Here is a 19,306-nt window from a genome sequence, read left to right as displayed (position 1 = left end):
CTGGCGCTGTGCTGCCATCTCCTCTTCCATCTATGTTGTTATACTCCTGTAGTGCCATTTACTTAAGGGAAAACGGTATTATTGGAGAGCCTAAAGCACTGGTTGTGCATTTAAACATTTATTTTTAAGAGCACCTGACTCTAAACAACCTATTCTTCATCTTCTGTGCAACTGTGCGCACCAGTGTTGCGTCTAAACTGTATGCCATATGGACTTTATCCGTATGGCTCTATATTTTCTAAAAGCCCTTCACCTCATTGAAGCAAGAGAAAGCACATTGTTCGGATGGGATTTGGCAGAAGGAACACAAGTTTCTACTGCACTATAGTATTATCAATATTGCATATGTATTTACAACAGTATGTTTACTTATTCATATGTTTTACTCTGAAAACAATTACACTCACTGTTTGTCGTTGTGTTTAGCTTCCCCAAACACAAGACACAATATAATGCCGCAGTAGCTCCCATGGCTAAACAGAGAAGACAAAGAAACAACATCACCTAAAGAAAAACGTCCTGATGGAACTTTAAATGAGTTTAAGCAGTAAAGCACACACAAGCTACTACTACTCCACAAACGACAACAGCTTCTACTACTACCGAGATTGAGGCAGCATGGGAAATGATCTAAATGTGTTCCTTCAGATTGTGTAAACATCATTGCTTGTGTGACCAGAATAAACACGTTGAGTCTCAGCCTCAGAGGACATAACGCCATTTCACAACAAAAGCCTCCTCAGCCTCTCCCCGAACTGAAGAGGGTTCATCATCAATATCCTGATTAGGATAACAGGAGAAGCCTCGCTCTAATCAACAACAAGAACACTTGAGCTTCGTGCGCTCTGTTGTGACTAGGCTGGGTAATGATCACGGTTAGGGCTTGATTTTTAGACAAACAAATTTAAGAAACAAGATGGTGGGTGTGCCCTACATTTATTTGCTGCAAAGGAGGGAATAGATCTTTGTTCTTCAGAAATGTAGAGCTGATGGTGGAAAAAGAAAGGAAGTGGAGGTTTTTGTATATGTTTGTTAAGGCGTATTGTACTTAAAGGTGGATAAAAAAAGACAAGAGCATCAAAGCAGCAACATATTTACTGACATGTCTTCCTTTCCACTCCACTATATAATTTCCACACAAAGCCCAGACCAGAACCTCCGTTCCAAGCAGATTGTAAAATATGAATGGCCACTTTACATAACAATTGATATAAAACCGGCTGTGGGATTCCTGCATGACAATGAAGACCGTCTCCACACATAATCGCTGCCCTCTACTTCCACTGCTGCATTGTAGTCTACTTCCCAAAAAAGCCTAAGTAAGGCTTCCACCGGTGTCAGTAAAGACCTTTGTCATTTTAGGGAATAATTACCAAGGTTATCTGGCTCTCTGAATCAACTACTACACATATGGTTGTTCCACTTGAGGATCCTGAGAATGAAAGTGTATAATTAGGGCATCCACTGCATTTTTGGGAATTTGGTTTTGACCAAGTCCGTGTGAAATGGGGGCACTGCTTGCTTAGGGTGGGAGGCGTTGCAGATGTAGGGGGTAGGTGGGCTCACATTCAACTGTTCCATAAATGTAGTGGATCGGGGGATCAGAGCTGCAGGGGCTGCTGGGAGAAGAAGCCCGGTCCCGCAGCCCATTGTTCGGCACTGACAGTGTATTCCCATCTGAAGAAGGGGGCTGGGAGAGAGGGGGGGGGGGGGGGGGGGGGACAATTTCAGCTCAAGGCCAGGGACATGGCTAAGTGACCATAACAAAGACTCATATCACAATACAGTCTGCCTGGGAGACGCTCAATGCCAAGCGTTCCCATGCTGCTGTCCATGGCGCACATTTCCCGAGTGGTCTGCAGTATGGAGATTTGAGAATGAGTAGGATACAAACCAAAAACTACGTGAACATAATCCTAAATCAGGCTGCATTCCCGCATGGGAAAAGAGATAATCAAGTAAGGAACATTCGTGCAAGGTGCACCATTAACACGATACAGTTCACTCTCCATAAAGACGAGCACTCGCAGAGTCACTATATCTTCAAACCTCAGCGATCCTCCATACATGGTTTATGAACTGCTTCCTATATTAATAATTCACCTCTAAACTGCATGGTGATAAGAGTAATTGCATCACACTTAAGGCTGCAAACACAACCTTATACATGCAGATGAAAACAGGTAACTATATATATGATTAGTATGATAGCGTGTGATAGTGGTAAAGCTTCCTTTAAAATTCCCCAAGTGAGAGAGGATTGTTAATGACAATTCATTTAGATCCATCTCTGCTGGCTTCTCTTGTTGCAGGCTAGTTTTCTGTGTTTGTCCAACTGTCTGTCTTTATCTCTCTCCCTCTGTTGGCTTGACAGCTCTGCCAGTCCGTCTATTGGTATTTCAGTTTGTCTCCCCTGCCTGTGAGTGAGTGGGAATGAGGTGAAACTGGGTGAGGATGTTTGGCAGAGCAGAAAAAATTCCCGATGCATGACCCCTCCGCTCATGCTTGGACGGCGGCCTGTCAGTCGGCCAGTTTATCGTTTGGCTTTTGTTTTTGACATCATCTCTGTACAGTGTGGATTCATAGGGATGAGGTGGTTTAAATGCTGTGACCATTAGATTTTAGGGACAGATAATCAGTCTGCTGTTGCTATACTGGGCCAATTAGAAAATAAAAAAAACAAGTGTTGAGCAATAGTTTGGTATCTGACCATTGCATGTATGATATATGATATGATATATGTGTAATGTGTGTATATGTAAAAGCGCTTTGAGTCATTGAAAAAGCGCTATAATAAATGTAAGGAATTATTTTTATTATTAAGCCGTCCTTAGAAAACTCCCTGTATCAGCTTCCCTTGTTTCTCCATAATTGTAAAACGAGGTAAACTAGAATGTTTATCGCTTATAATGACCTTCTTTAGCTCTAAATGCCATATTTCGAAATGAACAAGGATTTAGCCAAATCCTATTTAAAACAAAGCTGATTATTAGAAATGTGTCACTTGACTCGAAAGTGCCTTTCAGTAAGAGTCATGTGAGGCCACTGTGGGGAAGACAAACTTTAAGATGGCTTTGCTTACCAATGAGACTGAAACCAGCTTTCTGATGACTTTGTTCACACATTCAAGTCAAGCCAAGAACCAAATTGACTGTGTAGCACAAACCCTAAAACTAAACTGAGGGTAAAGTGATCTAAGACCCTTGGATGATTGTGCCAGGCCCTGGAGGCCAATCCCATCATGGAAAACAGTTGGACCAGAGAAGACACTACGCATTTCCAGATTTGCCTGGGAGACAAAGTAGAATACTTTAAGGGCTATTAAAGTAAACAGGGGTTGGTTAGAAAGAGCAGTGGTTTACAGATCTGCTGACATGACATTTTGTGGTAGAGGTTCCACCGCAGCAGATGAAGTAAAACTAAGAGTTCAAATCTTAGACAAATGGTGAATTTAGAAGACTGTGAGCATCCAAATATACAAAATGTATCAATGCATGTGGATTATTAAGGGAGACTGCAGGAGGGAAAACACTCAGTGCTGTATTGTTGGGTGCATGTCAATTTCCGTGCATTTCTTTTGCACTTTTATTGTATGACTCAAAACCTGCTTGCACTGAGGTTTATTAACACAAATACAGATTGTCAGTTTACACGGCAAACGTTATTGTCTGTTAAGTTGCCTCACTGTGTAGTTTAGGTAAGGTTAGAACTGAAGAATGTGTTGCAAAGTTAACAAAAACAAATATAAACTTGACCAGACTTTACTCTGCAGAAGACACAGGAGTCCAAACCCAACGGAAGCTTTAATAATGTGGAAACCAAACTCAGACCAATAATGGTTTTGGGACGTCCTCAGCAGTCACAGTGGAGACCCTATTCATCCCAGCATGAAGCAGTGTGGTGAGCAATTAACGTTGAATGAATAGAACAATTAACTGTAACGTGTAGAGAGGTCAAAAAGCAGCAATTAGCGTGATGAACTCCAGCCTTCCATACTGAGCATGTCTAGATTGATCCACTAATGAAGAGTTTGACTAGCTGACTGCAGCATATTTGGACGGAGCTGCTCGGGCCGGCTTAACCTCCTCTCAGAGAAAATGTATTACATGTTGAGGAAGATAATGCAGAATATCACCTGTGCCTTACTCTTTATGTTATAATGATTTCATGTTAGGCTATACTGTCCAATGTTTCCAGAAAAATCCACATCTGTGATTTACAAAGCTATAAATGTCTATTTGTGCTTTCAAACACAAATGATCAATGATTTTAGATTAAACCCATCTTTGCTGTAAGTATAACTTTCAGATTGACTAAGCATCTGCGACTACTTGCTCCCAACACTTACCTCAATTAGTATTAGTTCAGGAGACATTATGCAAGTCAAGTGTTCACTCGCGGGTAACTACTTGCACAGACATCGTTTAGCTTCCCACACACATTCAAATGTGTGTTGGAATGTGCTGGAATCCAGAAATATTTTGTAAATGCTTATAACATTTAACACCGCAAACCACACGAGACAAAGGCATACCTACAAAACGCCGCTGCTTTTGTAAAAGATACAAGTGCAATACACAACAGTACCTTGTGTTTGCGGAGGCGTGTTTTAGGAATGTAGTAACTGCCAGGTAATTAGGGTTCAGATTCAGGTATGCAGAGCCGCAGGGAGACAGACAGACAGACACTCCGTGGGTTTAGCATGGCTTAATCCCCTGCCGAGCACTGCCACTACAAAAGCACTCAGGTAGGGACATATCGACACTGGTGTGGTCTCCATGATCAAAGCTTTCAGTGCAGCCCTGCCCTCATGCCTTGGCAATGGACCAATTAGGGATAAGGGGGGGGTTGAGAGGTGGTTGTGCTGCGTTCCGAACACCAAGCTGGCAGCAGCTTCAGACAAGGTAATTATACACACTCTCAATGTCTGTCTCTCCAACACTCATACTCACTGCTATCATGCCTCACTCATTTCTCTACACCCCTACATTATATCCCTAAAACACAGTCCAAGATAATATGGCCTGACATGAGCTGAACTGTAGCTACAAGTAGGACAATTAAACTCTGTTGTTGGTAGCGGTGCTTTAACCCCTCCCTAAATTGCTCACTGCTTCAAGAAATCCTCCACCAGGTAACGTCAAGGAGAAGAACAACCCAGCATATAACTCTGCCTTCATCATTCTGATTTACAGAGCTTGTCTGAGCCCCATGCCATGCAGGGGATGCTGTCATTGTTCATTTGTTAACAGCATCTTCATAGGAAAGAGGATTAATTCATCCAGTTGGGGCAAATCTCAAAGCAGGGCTTGAGAAAAATGACAAGAATGTGCTTTGTCATGTTTTAGAAGAGCAGATTTATACATTTCACATGCATTCAAGCAGATAACTGGTTCTGGAGCAGTTTAGTAATGCTAGACTATTTGATTAACTTACATTTAAGCCGTAAATCAAATTAAATTGCCAAAAATATGAACTGGTTTCAGTTTGTTGTGCGTTATGATTTGAAAATAAGAGAGCTGCTTAATTAAATAGCTTGAGCAATATTTAAACTTTAAAGCACATGTATTGCTGATCAAATGGTAACACTTGGCAACAATCCCAACCTCTATGTCTGCCATGTAAACCAGCAACACATTTTGTGTGTGAGATTACAGGACAAACATTTGGTTTGGTTTTAACATCTTTCTGTTCGTCTCCACGGCAACTTGTATCGAAGCCCATTTAGCGTGCGACCTCCCAGTGTGTAGATGTGTGGGAGTCAGGTGTAATTAAACTTCTTGGACTATATGTAATACATGACTACCTAAGGCAATACAGTAAAACCAGCCCTTACGATGACTGACGGCATGCAAACAACGCCTGTACCGAATGCAACAAAAAAATATTTGTTACTTTTTATGACAGAATTTAATGATCCCCTCCAGACTAATCACAGCGAGTGCAGTAATGAGTGTGTGCTACACAGAGATGTAGAGCGAGGGAAAACATGTGCGGATGTGTTGATTTGCAAGTGTGTTTGCAATCTGGATCCTGACACAGACAGATGCTCAGGCCTGCTCTCTTGTCGCTCTCCATCCTGTTGGGGCACTTGATATCTTCATTTTTACCCATCTCCAACGTTCAAAGAGGACTACAGGGTCATTATGGCGTGCATGTACAGTGCCTAAAGCGGCATGGTAGGATCCATTAAGTTTACTTCACATTTTCTGGATTGAAGAGAGAAGGTTTGCTTCTGCATTTGCGTGCTGGAATCTGCCTTCTGTGCATTGGACTATCAAATGTAGCCTTGATATTAGATACATGATACAAACATGACTCAGACATGAGTTTTGAAGGGGTGTTTTTAACACTTTATTTAGTATGAAAAATTACATCTTGGAATATCACAAAGGTTTTCTGTGAGCCAATTCAAGTTGACATGTTACCTTTTCACCTTGTATTTGAAAAAACAAACCTAGTGTACTAAACTGACAAAGGTACTTTCAAACGTTGTGATTGTTTGACGACTAACCTTAGATTAAACACGGTTAGTTAGTTTAGTATTGATAATGCAGTTTGAATTCATTCCTGAACATACTATGTGGTCATGAAGACAGGCTATCTGGACGCTGCTGAAACCTTGGACCAGAATAGCTCTGATAATGTATCTGTCATGAATGTGTGTCATCAGGACCTTCTTCCTATAGCACCACTGTGGAAAATGAAATGGCTGTACTGCCTGCCTGGCTTGCTTTATTTAAAGCGGTTACCATGACTGTGTGATACACATACTGTGGCTTACATATGTAATTTAAATACAATATATCTCCAAACGCTAGAGGTAGTGACATGTATACTACCACAAGCATAATATTAATATTCCAACATGGACCTTATGTCTTAATGTTGAAATTATCATTTGAGAAGTCTTGTTAGGGAATGAAGAGAAGAGTTTTGTTGAATTTTAAAGTACAGCTTGCTCAGTGAAATGTTGTCTTTCTAACCAAGTTCACATGTCGGGGAATACAAGTAGCTTAAAAGCCAGTTGGTCATGTGAGAAACAGCACAGCAGTAGTGACCCCCTCTCATCTCTTCCTGCTTAAATGAGAAGGCCAGCTGCAAATACAGCTTTCCCACATTTGCACGGGATCCCAGGAGATGGGTGGTCAAGTCAGAAACTGCCTTACATAACAAAAAAGAGAAAATCCAGCGAGTGGATGTGTCACTGTAGCACTTAAGAAATGACATGATGCGTCTCCTTTTCCAGGTATTGTTTTTTGACGGGTGCAAAGTTGTGAACATTGTTTGTAAATTATTGGACATAGGATTTTCTACAGGTGGAAAAGTGATCTAATGCACATGAGATGGTAGATTAAATGAAGTGCAAAGTAAACTTCACAATGCTTAGCTGTGGCAACAACTGAGAAGCAGGAGTGTGTGGGCTGTATCATGGGGTGTTTCTCAATCGCGAGTAAAGCTGCTCCAGAGCCACTATTTCAAGCATACTACGTCAGAGTGCCGCCGAAGTACTGTTCCAATGTCCAGCATACTTGGAAATCTACCGAGCCCGGCGTACTTCGTTTGGAGACATTTCGAGTGTGTAGACTCCGCGGTCTTAAAATCCCCACAATGCTTTGCGCACGGACCAATTTCCCCAAATCTGTGGCGGAAAATGTAAGGTGGGGCCTCTCATATGAAGCACACTTGCACACTTGCTAGCCTGTTCCACTCTTTGTTTTCCGAATGCCAGGAAGTATTCTTGCCTCGCTTCTGAAGCAAGACGCTCGGAAGACATGTGCTACCAAGCAAGCGTACTCGACATTGAGAAACACCCACGGTCTTGGATGACATCACTTTAGTGTTGTGTCAGAGTAGTGAGGTGAAAGGTCATTGTGATAGCCATCAGTCCTTACCACACCCAGCTCTCCTAAGAGGTAAATACTAGTACTTGTAGTTTATGGTTATAAAGAGGATTTAAAAAGGCCCTAAACACCAGCTGTTTACGAAAAGAGCCCCTAAGTGGGTGTATAAGTGTCTTTTTCCATCTGATGGGAACAGAATCTATCTCTTTTTAGTGCTCCAAGTAACCGTCCTCTTCTTTAATGCAAACAGCAGCTCACTTTTCTAATCGACTTTCTCTGTTTTCTCAGGACAATAGAGGCTGGTCCTTGACTTCTTTATGACTTCCCCTTTATGAGTCCTTGGCTGATTATGCCTTTAAGAAGCCTTTAATAAAAACTAAGCAAACAGAGCTTCAGCAGAGCACATGGAAAACCAAGGCTTTCTCCCCCATTATGGCAACATGCCAGCCCTGTAGCATGGGACAAAGATGAGGAGGATATTTGCCAAAAAACATAGGCTAAATGAGAAGCTAGTGAAAAGCGTTCACTGAAGTGTTTCACAGAGGTAATGAAAAGCTCTGGGTCTAGCCTTATATTAAGTATTCGTCATATTACAATAACATGCATATTTCGGAAAACAGGATGGAACAAATATATAACACTGATGCTTAAATACAAATCCGTGCACTATTTTCAATCTTCAGATCTATGGAGATTCTCTGTGCTGTCAATGTTTAAATATTGGCGACACTGCAGTGGAAATATATAAGAAAGCTTTGATTCCAACACATTAGAGTTTTTTAAAGGATTTGCACACCAAGCCTTGGCAGTTGTCCAGTCAGCCCGAAGGCCCTTTCTAACCAGTGGGCCGACAAGGGGTCATCTCAAAAAGAAACTCAATTTCCTGCCAGAAAAGAGAGCTGGGATAGTAATCAGATAAAAGGAATGAAACAGGAAGTGAGGTGAGTGTTTGACATGCAAGGTGGTGAACTTCCTCTTTTTTCCCTTCTTTGTAATGGAAAGCGAATAAAGCAGTCAGTTAAAAGCTACCTTGCCTTTTGCTTAACCCCCCCCCCCAGACAGGAACAACACCTCTGGGTCTCCACTGCATTTCTTACATTCTTCAGGGCCGTTAAGCTGCAGGCCTCATGATTCCCACCCTACACATTTGATCAGCTGTTCTGTGGGAGTTGAAGAAACGACTTGGACATCAAACTTCGACAAGGACAAACAAAAGCTACAGAAAACAACCAAGAGAGGGAAACAGAGAACAGAGAGAGAGAGAAGAGATGAGAGAGGCACGGAGAGAGCCAGAGAGAGAGAGAGAGAGAGAGAGAGCACTTGATGAGAGAGAGAGAGCACTTGATGAGAGAGAGAGAGAGAGAGAGCAGCAGAAGAGAGGAGAGAGAGACGAGAAGAGAGCGAGATGGAGAAGAGAGAGAGGAGAGAGAGAGAGAGAGAGAGAGAGAGACGAGAGAGAGAGAGATAGAGAGAGAGGAGTCTCTCTCTCTCTCTCTCTCTCTCTCTCTCTCTCTCTCTCTCTCTCTCTCTCTCTCTCTCTCTCTCTATCACCCACCCATCGGCACAATGCTGGACACATGCCTCCGCAGCAGCCGCAGTCTGCTTCAATAGACGGAAATTGGGAATGTAAATCAGACAAGTGAAAGGACATGCGGCTCCATCAGCTTCCATACAAACAATGGAGAATCTTCCTGTGTTTAGCCTCTACTTCCTCACGAATCACAGCACTAACAATAAGGCTCTATTATGTCTGCCAATTCGAGAAGCAGTTTTTGGATGGGACCAGGATTAGAACACATTTTAAAGAGATTTCATTTAATTTAAGAGGTATTTCACTAAACAAAAACTGGATGAACATAAGGGGAATGGATTAAGTGTCATTTGATTTTTCCAATCTTTTTTGCTACACTTATCTGATAATTAAAAAAAACCTTCTACTTCATTGCATTAGGCAAGGTCTCGAATGTCATCAGATACCCACTAGGTTGGGTTCAGAATCAGAATACCTGTATTAGTCCCAGAGAGGGGAAATGTACGTTCTTTTGTGTTTTGAGATAACAATAGTGTGCCCAGTAAGCAGTTCGCTGGCACCATATACAGCACCTCTCCAAAACTCAAAAAAACAGTTGACAGTTTCTTCTCAACATATTTACTGTCAATACAAAGACATTTATTTTAACCAAAACAATAAAAGATAACTCTACGTGCATTGACAACAGGCAAATAGGCAGCACCATTTTCTCTGCTTATTGTTCCCTGATGAGAAATGTGCAGTCGTAGTCGTAAGTGTTTGTTTACATCATAAGAAATAATACTCTCTTGATAAGGATCATGGGTATTTATTACACCCAGCAGAGCCCATTCGGTGAATTGTTTGATAATAATCTAGAACACGCTAGAGAGGATTTCTGAATCGTAGCATTTACACTGCCTCTGGTTTTTGCATACTGGCAAACAATGGAGACAAAGCCGGTAACACAAAGATGAGCAGCTCTGGGCTGTCAGACTGCTCCATGAGGATCCCTGCTTATTTTGAGCACAGAGGACAGTTTAAATGTGGATGGAGATCTTGGATATACTATACAAGGAACATCCCTTGAGACTGACATTGTGTGTCCTGTAATTGCCCCGAGTCTGGCTCTCTGCTCTCAGACTCCACTGGGGTTGTCATCTTGTGTCAAAAGCAGAAAGAAGAGCGATATCCTGAGGCCAATCACAGCCCAGTAAGTCAAACCTCCATCAGCTGGTCACAGCACAATCTCTCACACTCTCCTCACTCCTCCTGGGGAGAAAAGCACTGGGCTGGAGCCAATTCAAAACTACAGGGTTAGACACATACACAAAAAGAGAGCCAGAATGTCAGAGAGAGACCTTGACCTACTCATTCCCCACCAAAACCTCAGTGGCCAAGCTTTGACTTTACATAAATACAGCCTTCAAAACAATAGATAGCTTACCCTTTGAAACTAAACTTTGTTTTAGCCCTGGTTTGTCAAATAATTCCTCAACAATCCTTAATCTCTTTGGGATTTAAAATAAAGCAAAGTGGCAGACATACACAAAAAGAGATTACAAATACTGCACAAATGTGAATACTCATTCATTTAGATTACGTGGATATGTGAGGTAGATAATGTCATCATGATTGGATATCGCCACATGAAAAACAGCATCAGGATCTGCTTCAGTTCAAAGGGGATGTGATACTAAAAAGCGGTTACACACCTACGCATCATTATTTGCATATCCAAACAGACAATTCAACTGACACACGGACATAACCAGGAATGAACAAATACCTTTGGGAATGATCCCCAGTCTTACTTCTTCTGTTGAATCTCTTTCGTAAAGATTTGAGTAAAACTCCATCCATTTTCAGAGAACCCATAACTACTCAAAACGGTCAAGTGTGCAAATTATTAAAGAAAACATCCACTTGAGTGTGCCATAAGGCCAGGACAACTAAAATACTTGACTTCTAGGTCATCCATTCTCTATGAAATGATGTCAATCATAGAATTATTCAACTCAAAAGTCCATGCCAATCAGCTAACTCAACTTCAAAGTGTCATGTTAAGTATTCAGTTGTAAATAAAACTATATGTTGCCGTCAGCCCCAGTAAAAACGACAAAGGTCTCGGCCTCTGACTCCTCAATGGCCTGCAGTGCCTCCTTGCATGTAATCAGTCATTCAGTGGAGGCCTCCCAGCTGGTAAAGCATTATTCAGACACTTCTGAAGAAAAGGTCACTAGCAGTCCTGCAAAAACAAGAGGCCCTTTCAGCCTGGTTCCAGGAGTGCGACAGCATACCCAGCTGGGCGCTCTTCATTTACTGTCTCTGCCATTGATAGCCCATTGACCATTCATCACAGCAAAGAGCCAGGGCTTATATCCTCATGGGCCTGGTTGATCCACCCACACTGAATGCAGAGGCAAGTCAGTGGACAGGTGAGGTCAGAGTAGATTAATAATCAGAGTGTACATCTTTTACTCCTACAGGAAATCACAGACAGGGTGAAAGCTCCGTTAGGATCTCCTCTCTGCACATTGATCTTTGGCAACTTCACTCCCATCATTCACTGTGACACCAACCACTCACACTTCTGCAAAGTGCAGGAGGTGCTGAAATGTTTAGGCCCCGCACTGGCATTTACCTATGGCTCAGTTTATTTGATCTTATTTTGATGTTAAAACACATTATTGCAAACACCCTTAACAAAAGTGGTGCATCTGTCTGACTTACAGTAGGCTTTCAACAAAATGACATATGAAGCAAGCAACAGCCCCATATAAACTTCATAACAACCACCTCTGCAAATCATCTGTTTAGTTAAGAAAATGATATGTTTGTGTGGCCTTTATAACCATAAATAATGTATCAAATGGAGTAAAAAGTTTAGAGACTGTATGCATATTTTCAAAGTGAATATCAGACTTATTAACTTTTTATGTGGTAAATGTTGCTGTGTATGAGAATAGGACAGGTGACGCTTTGCTCCATTGAATGACATTTGACAGGTGGTGGTCCCTATTGTGCCATATGACCAGCATGACCTGTGTTTATCCATGTTCCTCGCCTTACCTTATTAGAGTAGGGTGGCTTGGAGAGGTTGATGCCATCTCTGATGAGCTTATCCCTGATCATGATCTTCAGCTTCAGCTTGGGGTAAATCACCAGCTCCCTCCTGTTGCCCAGCGTCAGGTTCCTCTGCGTGCCCATGTACCCACCGTTGCGCCCAACCCGCTCACTGTTGGGCTCTGTCCAGGACTTGGATCCCCGCAGTTTGGACTCGTACTGGTCCACCATGTGACTGGTATAAAGCTCAGCTGCGGGTGGCATCGGCTCCAGGGTGAAGTAGAGTCCACTGGCCGTCTCGTTGGCTTCATCTTTTAGCCTTCTCACCGCGTCGTGAATCCTCTCCCTGTGGTGAGGCATGTAGACGCCGATGGCATCCAGGTCGGGGTCGCCAATTTGTTTGCAAACCTCCAGATCGTCATATCCATTATCCACAAAAGCCTCGACGTACTGGGCAAGCTGGAGGGTCTTCAGCCACTCGAAAACGATGACAGGTCCATTGCTTGTCATTTTGGCTGTTGCCAGATTGGCTACAACTTGGTGGGGAAAAGTCTAAGTAATGGTTACTTTCCCATGCGGCGTTTCAAACTCATGATAAGGTCGCTAAAACAATCTTTGAGTATTAGCGAAGTAAAGGTAACTGAATTAAATAGTTTGCGGATTATCCATACCAACTGTTAGTTAACCTAAACCTTTTGTCCGCGGTGTTTGCAGACATAAAAACAGAGCTGTAAGTGAATTAAAGGCTCAGCCTGACGGACAGTATGACTGTAACACCTGTCAATATGTACACATTGGGATCACTTCAGTTTCACTTCAACAGCTTTCAAATCCCAAACGTCATATTAGCATGTAATTGATTTAGGCTACCATGCACAGTCAATCCGAATAATAAGGAGTTCTTTAACAAATAAGCTTGCCGTTGCTCAAACTATTGTCATTCAAATAGCTGCTTTCCCGGATTTCGTCCGTTGCGCACGGCAGCTGCTGCGTCGTTTTCACGGCTGATCCCGCTTCCTTGTAGTCCTCTGTATCGCCGAACGACAGTGCGATGAAAAGATAAATCCAAATGATCCAATACGGGTTTCAAAATGACAGAAAGTCGGCTGCCGACAATTGACGGCAACCTCCCGGTTCCGCGTCCAACAGCCGCTCAGTCTACGCGTAGTCCAGTTCCTGCACCCGGCACATCACCACACTGGAGCTGCAGCCAGGAGCCAACATGCTCACTGCTGCTCCTCTACCGTCCACGCCCCCCAAATCTCGCCGTACCCATTTAAAAATAGTGATGCCAGAGCGTTTTTCCCCTTCTCCCAACTTGTCACGCTGCTTCGGGACACTCAGTGTGTCACAAGATTCCCACCGACTTGGCCGAAGTTACTCCAAAGTGAAAGTGCATGTTATACCTGTCGCACGGCTGAAATGGATATCCGAGCTCCTGGTTTGTGTCACGTTGTTCTTCCCCTACGATGTGATTTCGTTCTCCGCACCTCTCTCTCGCTCGCTCTCCCCCTCTCTTTATCTCTCTCTCCCTCTCTCTCTTACACACACGCTCTCACTCATTCAGCATTTCCAGTTTTGGTTTCTCAATACGCATGAGCTCCCTCTATGTGGTAACTGGGGAACTGAAGATTTCACAGCACAGGAGCTGATGTAATAGGACAAACTAAGATACCAACTCCCCCATCCATTATCTGTATGCACAAACATGTGATGCAATTTCATTAAGACGTTACAACATTTGAAAGCAAGTATAGTTCCACTCCCTACATTAAAGTGCATCACTGGATGCCATCCTTATTGGTATGAGAAAAGTCCAACTGTCTGTCTCTGTCTCTGTCTCTGTCTCGCTTTGTTTTCATAGAGAACTAAGGCAATGACTCTCCTTGAATATGACCTGTCCACTCTGTCCAAATGGGTGCCAAGCGGGCCGGTGCTGATGCATGCTTTAGCAAATGTGATCTGACAGCTTGTTAGGGGTCAGTTTGATACAATCACCATCTCGGCTGAGGGCTGGAAGTGATTTGCCTCGGCACATTATGACATGCGGCAGGGCTGGAGAACAAACACACCAGCCAAGGAGGAGTTGAGAAGCATATCAAACAGTCTCTTTTTGGAGAAGCAGTGTCAAAAAGGTGCCAGAAATGCATGTCAGAATGTCAGAGGAAGAGGTGTGCACCAGTGAAGATCCTTCATTCTCCAAGACCTATCACTCTGGAGTTAGTTGACATTTCCCGTGATTTAACCGTCTGCTTCTGAAAATTACTCAGAAATGCTCTATTGTCCCTCATCCTTTGTGAATACTGCTATGATGTGGTTTGACTGACAGGAGCAATAGGGGTTAAACGTGTGCAGAATGTGATATGATACATTAGGTTCTGGGACTGACATCAGAATTCATAATGATTATGCAGCTACTGTAGTTCCTAGCAAAATAAACCAAAAGTGTCTGTGATAATACTGAAGAACGTCATGTTGGTTGGTACCCCTGTTACACAGTGTGACTTTCCAAACAAAGCCCAAAAGACCCAAATATAGAAACATTAAAAAGATAAATTACATTTAAACAACACCATATAGTATCCCAGCTGATGTTCCACCTAAACTTAAAAATAATGTTAATACAAGGGACAACATTTAAAATTGACCCTGAACACAAACCTATTACACTGGTTTGACGGTTTGTTGCCAATCTCTCGTATATCAGATTAAAACATACACTGCCCTCCCCTCCCCATTGTTCAGATGAGTCAAGATCGGTTACAGGAGCAGGGCATTATGGGAGTAGAGTGACAGATGGACTAGAGAGGCTGGTGCTCTCTGTGACGGCTGGACTCACTGAGTGTACGGGCAGTGCCAGTTTCACCGTGTTTCCACTCTGCTGCCCCGGGCCATGAGAGCAGCGGGGTCCGAGCGGCACGTGGGGGGAACCTGACGCTCTCTGGCTGAGGCTCTCTCTGGCTATATGGAAGTACACAGGACTGTCTGTCTGTAAAGCAATTAGGTGTGCCTGCAGTTTGATTAATGCATTTTTACAAAAATGTCCAGAATAAATGCCAGTTGGACAGATTAAACAAACAATAACACATACATGATGATAGACAAGAGAAGTGCAGCGAGGCTGAACCTTGTTTGGTTGCCCCTACACTAAGCAATGACTACTTTCAAGTTATACCATTTCAACCAGGGTGTTTTTTCTTGCTTAATACCTTTAAAGATTCCTGAAGAGGTAAAACTAATCAGTATTTTAAATGTAGAAAAGGGAAAGATTAGAGAAAATACCAAGAATATAAATAAAACAGTGTAGAAATTAGTTTTTTGCTTAATGTTCCTATTTATTTCAAACCTTTATTTAACCAGGTGGTCCCATTGAGATCATTGATCTCTTTTTAAAGGGAGACCTGAATCATCTTACAACCCGTCAGATTTATTTTGAGACCCCTTGCAGGGATTCTTGACCCTCACAGAGGCAATAATTGCTTTTTGATTAGGTAGAACAACTTAATTTTAGGTGCACTACAATATGTGTCGTTTGTGGATTACACTGAGAGCAGTATGTTTGCTTTGTACAGTAGTGACATAAAAAAGTGCTAGAGCTTTTCAGGTTCAGAACTGGTTCTTCGGTTTAGCTCCGGCTCTTTTCACACTGCCCAGAGTCCGACTGGTGCTGCGTCATTGCGTCATCGTTTGCGTAATGACGTAACCGTGTGCGTGCCTGCTTCATAAAGCCAAACCGCGCCCGACAACAACAACAATGGCCGATTGTGCTCCAGCTTCCTCTGTACCTCTTCGGAAGACCAGATTCCCAGTAGGTAGCTGGTCTCTTTAGAGGACCACTGCTGCTTGTTAAGTTTCTCCATCATTGTGTACAAACTGGATACAACGTGGGCTTTCTGTTGTTGTTCAGGAGTTGATCCCGCCCCTGCCCCTGCCTCGACGTAAGAGTGACGTATGCAGTGTTTTTGCTCTGGCCTGACAATTTGTTGGTGCTTGAAACGAACCGGATTCCGGAGCTAAGAGGCTGCTCCGCTGCGGTGTGAAGAGGAAAACCCGGTGCTTTTCAAGCTCCAGCTCCAAACCGGCCCTGAAACACCGTTGGTGTGAATGAGGTATGAGTGGAGTGCTGTTGCCCTGGAGCCAGAGGACTGCTGCCAGCCTGCCACATCAATAAAACCTCAGTAACCAGCCCTTAATATAATCTGAAATAGGCAGCTCAGACCATTGGTGCAGGTAAATATGAATATGTGGCAGTATTGGATCTGGTAAATATGTATATGCTGCTTTGACTGTGTTGATTGAAAGAGTGTGACGGTGGCAGGTTGAGGCAAGAACAGCTCCAGAACACACAGCTGGAAGGTGAGAGGAGATTGACACAGCCTCACAGACAATAGCAGCTCTGCTGACAGCCAAGCTCTCTCTATGCTAATAGTCTATGCTGGGCGTTTCTGTTTCTTTCTGAAAGGAAATACTTGGGTATTCGAAGGTGGGGATTTTTTTTGGCTGAAATTGTAAGGTCTCCCTCAGACGTCTAGGTTGCACCTTTCAAGACCTCAATTTTAAGATCCTGTGAAGCAGAGAATGGCTTCTGTCCACCTAGATGCAGAGGAACCATGAAGGTCATGGATGTTGGTTTCTAGGAGGTGGCTATCTGTCAGCCTCTGATATGTAGACTACTCTGCTAGCAACACAACCACAGAGATATAGAAAACAGAAATCACACAGTTTATGCTGTGAACTGAACGTGGTCCTGCGGTGGATACTATTTATGAATGCATTTATTATCAAATTGCTCTGATCTCAAAAACACTATTGCACAAATGTATGATTTCCAAATCCAATAATAGTGAATACAACTTTAAATAACAGAAATAAACATAGTGTTATAGAGTAATCTTTCTAATAGTAGTGGGCAGATGTTTTGTTGGTTTTTGTCAAAATCTTCCAATCTTTTTCTCTCCCTCTCTTTCCATTAAAGATTTAAGGGTTGGCTGGAGAGGATTTTCCGAAACAGCCAAGACTAAAAGAAACGATCCTGCAGTGAGCTGATTTGCTGAATTGTATTAAAAAACATACAGTAGGATAAAAACGTTGAGGGGTATTATTACGATGAGCAGCTTTGTGGTGAACCTGTGGTGAATGCACATTCTATGGATGCAATTGCAACAAAAAAAGGAGCTCTCTTTGGAGGTTTGTTGTCCGAGGCATCCAGTGGATTCTTATCCAGCCTCTTCCCTTCAGTGGAGAAGAGGAAGGAGCTTGATCTGTCTTTATGCCCCTTTAATTACAAGCGGCTGGCTGGGCTGCAATCTCCAGAGACCAGAGGTGAAGCAGGCACGTCAGGCCCAGCTGCCACTCCGCTGGCAGTTCAATATCAACCTAAACATCGCCTGAGCCACAGGGAGAACAGGGTGGCAGCCCGGGGTTAATGCAAAGATTGCATGTCTAAACATATCAGTCACAGACACCTGCCAATCACCAGACAGAATCTGTCAGTAAAGGCACCAGGTCAGATGTCTGTGTTAGCATTCCCTCTGGTGCAATAAAAGTGATGCCATCAATCAAACTAGTACTTTAAGTTGCAGTTGGAGCTAACTTCTCAACTTCTCCTGTGCTCTGGTTCAATTAGAGCTGCGGGGTGTGATAGACAGATCTCAGATCAGACAGCTTCAATGGAGTACAGACTTCAAATCAACTCCTACTCCTGCAACTTGGAACACACTGCACTTTCAGCTCCAGAGCAGGACTGGAAGGAGCCGAACAGCAATGAATATTTGAAACAGAAAAAGGTTGAACACTGATACAGGTCCTTGTTTGTTTTTGTATTGACTACACAAAACAGAAAGTCTTTGGCATCTTGTTTTGTTCCCTCACAACCTGATTAGGAACTGGCAGTGTGCGTTAATACTTAGCTTACAAGCCTTTTCTTAGGACTGAAACAGGAGGCACATAAATACTGTATTTATTGTGCTGAGAATTAAAACCTCACATGACCGGCTGAAAACATTTAGAAAAACAGAGAACACTGATTTTATACCAGGAAATACATACATTTTCTTTAAATGGGAGAGGCTGTCTTCAAACATGTATTTGTACTGAGCTCCTTCGTGAACTGCTTTAAAACAGAAGTCGCAACTAAACAGAAAAATGTCAAAATCCTACAAACTAAGTAACCTAAGAAACCGAGCTGCTGCTTTGTCTTGAGCTGTTATCATGGAAACCCAGGCTTTACCAAAGAGTACTATCATGCAATGTGACTCCTGTTATTGCCTCTGGCGGTACTTTAATAAGAACCAGCTAACCTGTGACCCGACTTTGCAGCAGTAGAGCTGTTTGTAGGAGAGATTTGGTGGCTTAAAGGGCATCGACATGCCCACAGGAATCACCACTTAATTCCCAGTGAGCTGCACTGATATGCCACCACGGTGAACCAGGGTCCATGTAATTAGAATGGACGGCCATGCACCCACCAAGCACAGCAGCATTAACTGGATTATGTATATATGCAAATGTTTGACACATGGCCAGTGGCAGTTTGAGACATGCAACTGTGACTAGTGGTATAATGCATAAATGCGCGGCATATTTTTCTTTCACAACCGGTTCCTTGTGCTGAAACCTTGGCAAGCAAACAGAGAGTCAAACACGATTGTTTATGCTTTCAAATATTAGAAAAACAGTGGTATATGCACAAAAAACATTAGCCTCGATACTCATTTATAATATTTGCTCCTTCTACCGCTTTCCCCCCATCTCACATAAAAATAAAGACACAACAACCTCCGAAGACCCATTTCACAACTTGATGTTAAGGCTGGAGAAAAAGCTGTAAATAAGTAAGTGTGTCTGTCAGTCTCCAGGCTGATGAAATATGGAGGCCTCTTTCCTC

At 42.8% G+C, this 19,306-nt stretch overlaps 1 protein-coding gene across 2 annotated transcripts in view; it reads right to left on the bottom strand.

Moving 5' to 3' along the window:
• The window catches only part of sash1a (SAM and SH3 domain containing 1a), a 180,557-nt gene extending 166,675 nt beyond the window's left edge, over positions 1-13,882 (bottom strand). For both annotated transcript variants that reach the window (XM_034075680.2, XM_034075681.2), the window contains exon 1: positions 12,427-13,882. In XM_034075680.2, the coding sequence (XP_033931571.1) occupies positions 12,427-12,930 (504 nt within the window). In that variant the 5' untranslated portion in view covers positions 12,931-13,882. The remainder of the gene's footprint in view (positions 1-12,426) is intronic.
• Positions 13,883-19,306: the final 5,424 nt, after the last annotated feature.

The sequence above is a fragment of the Pseudochaenichthys georgianus genome, chromosome 24, assembly GCF_902827115.2.
Source record: "Pseudochaenichthys georgianus chromosome 24, fPseGeo1.2, whole genome shotgun sequence".
Classification (NCBI taxonomy): domain Eukaryota; kingdom Metazoa; phylum Chordata; class Actinopteri; order Perciformes; family Channichthyidae; genus Pseudochaenichthys; species Pseudochaenichthys georgianus.
This window is presented reverse-complemented; position numbering and strand designations above follow the sequence as displayed.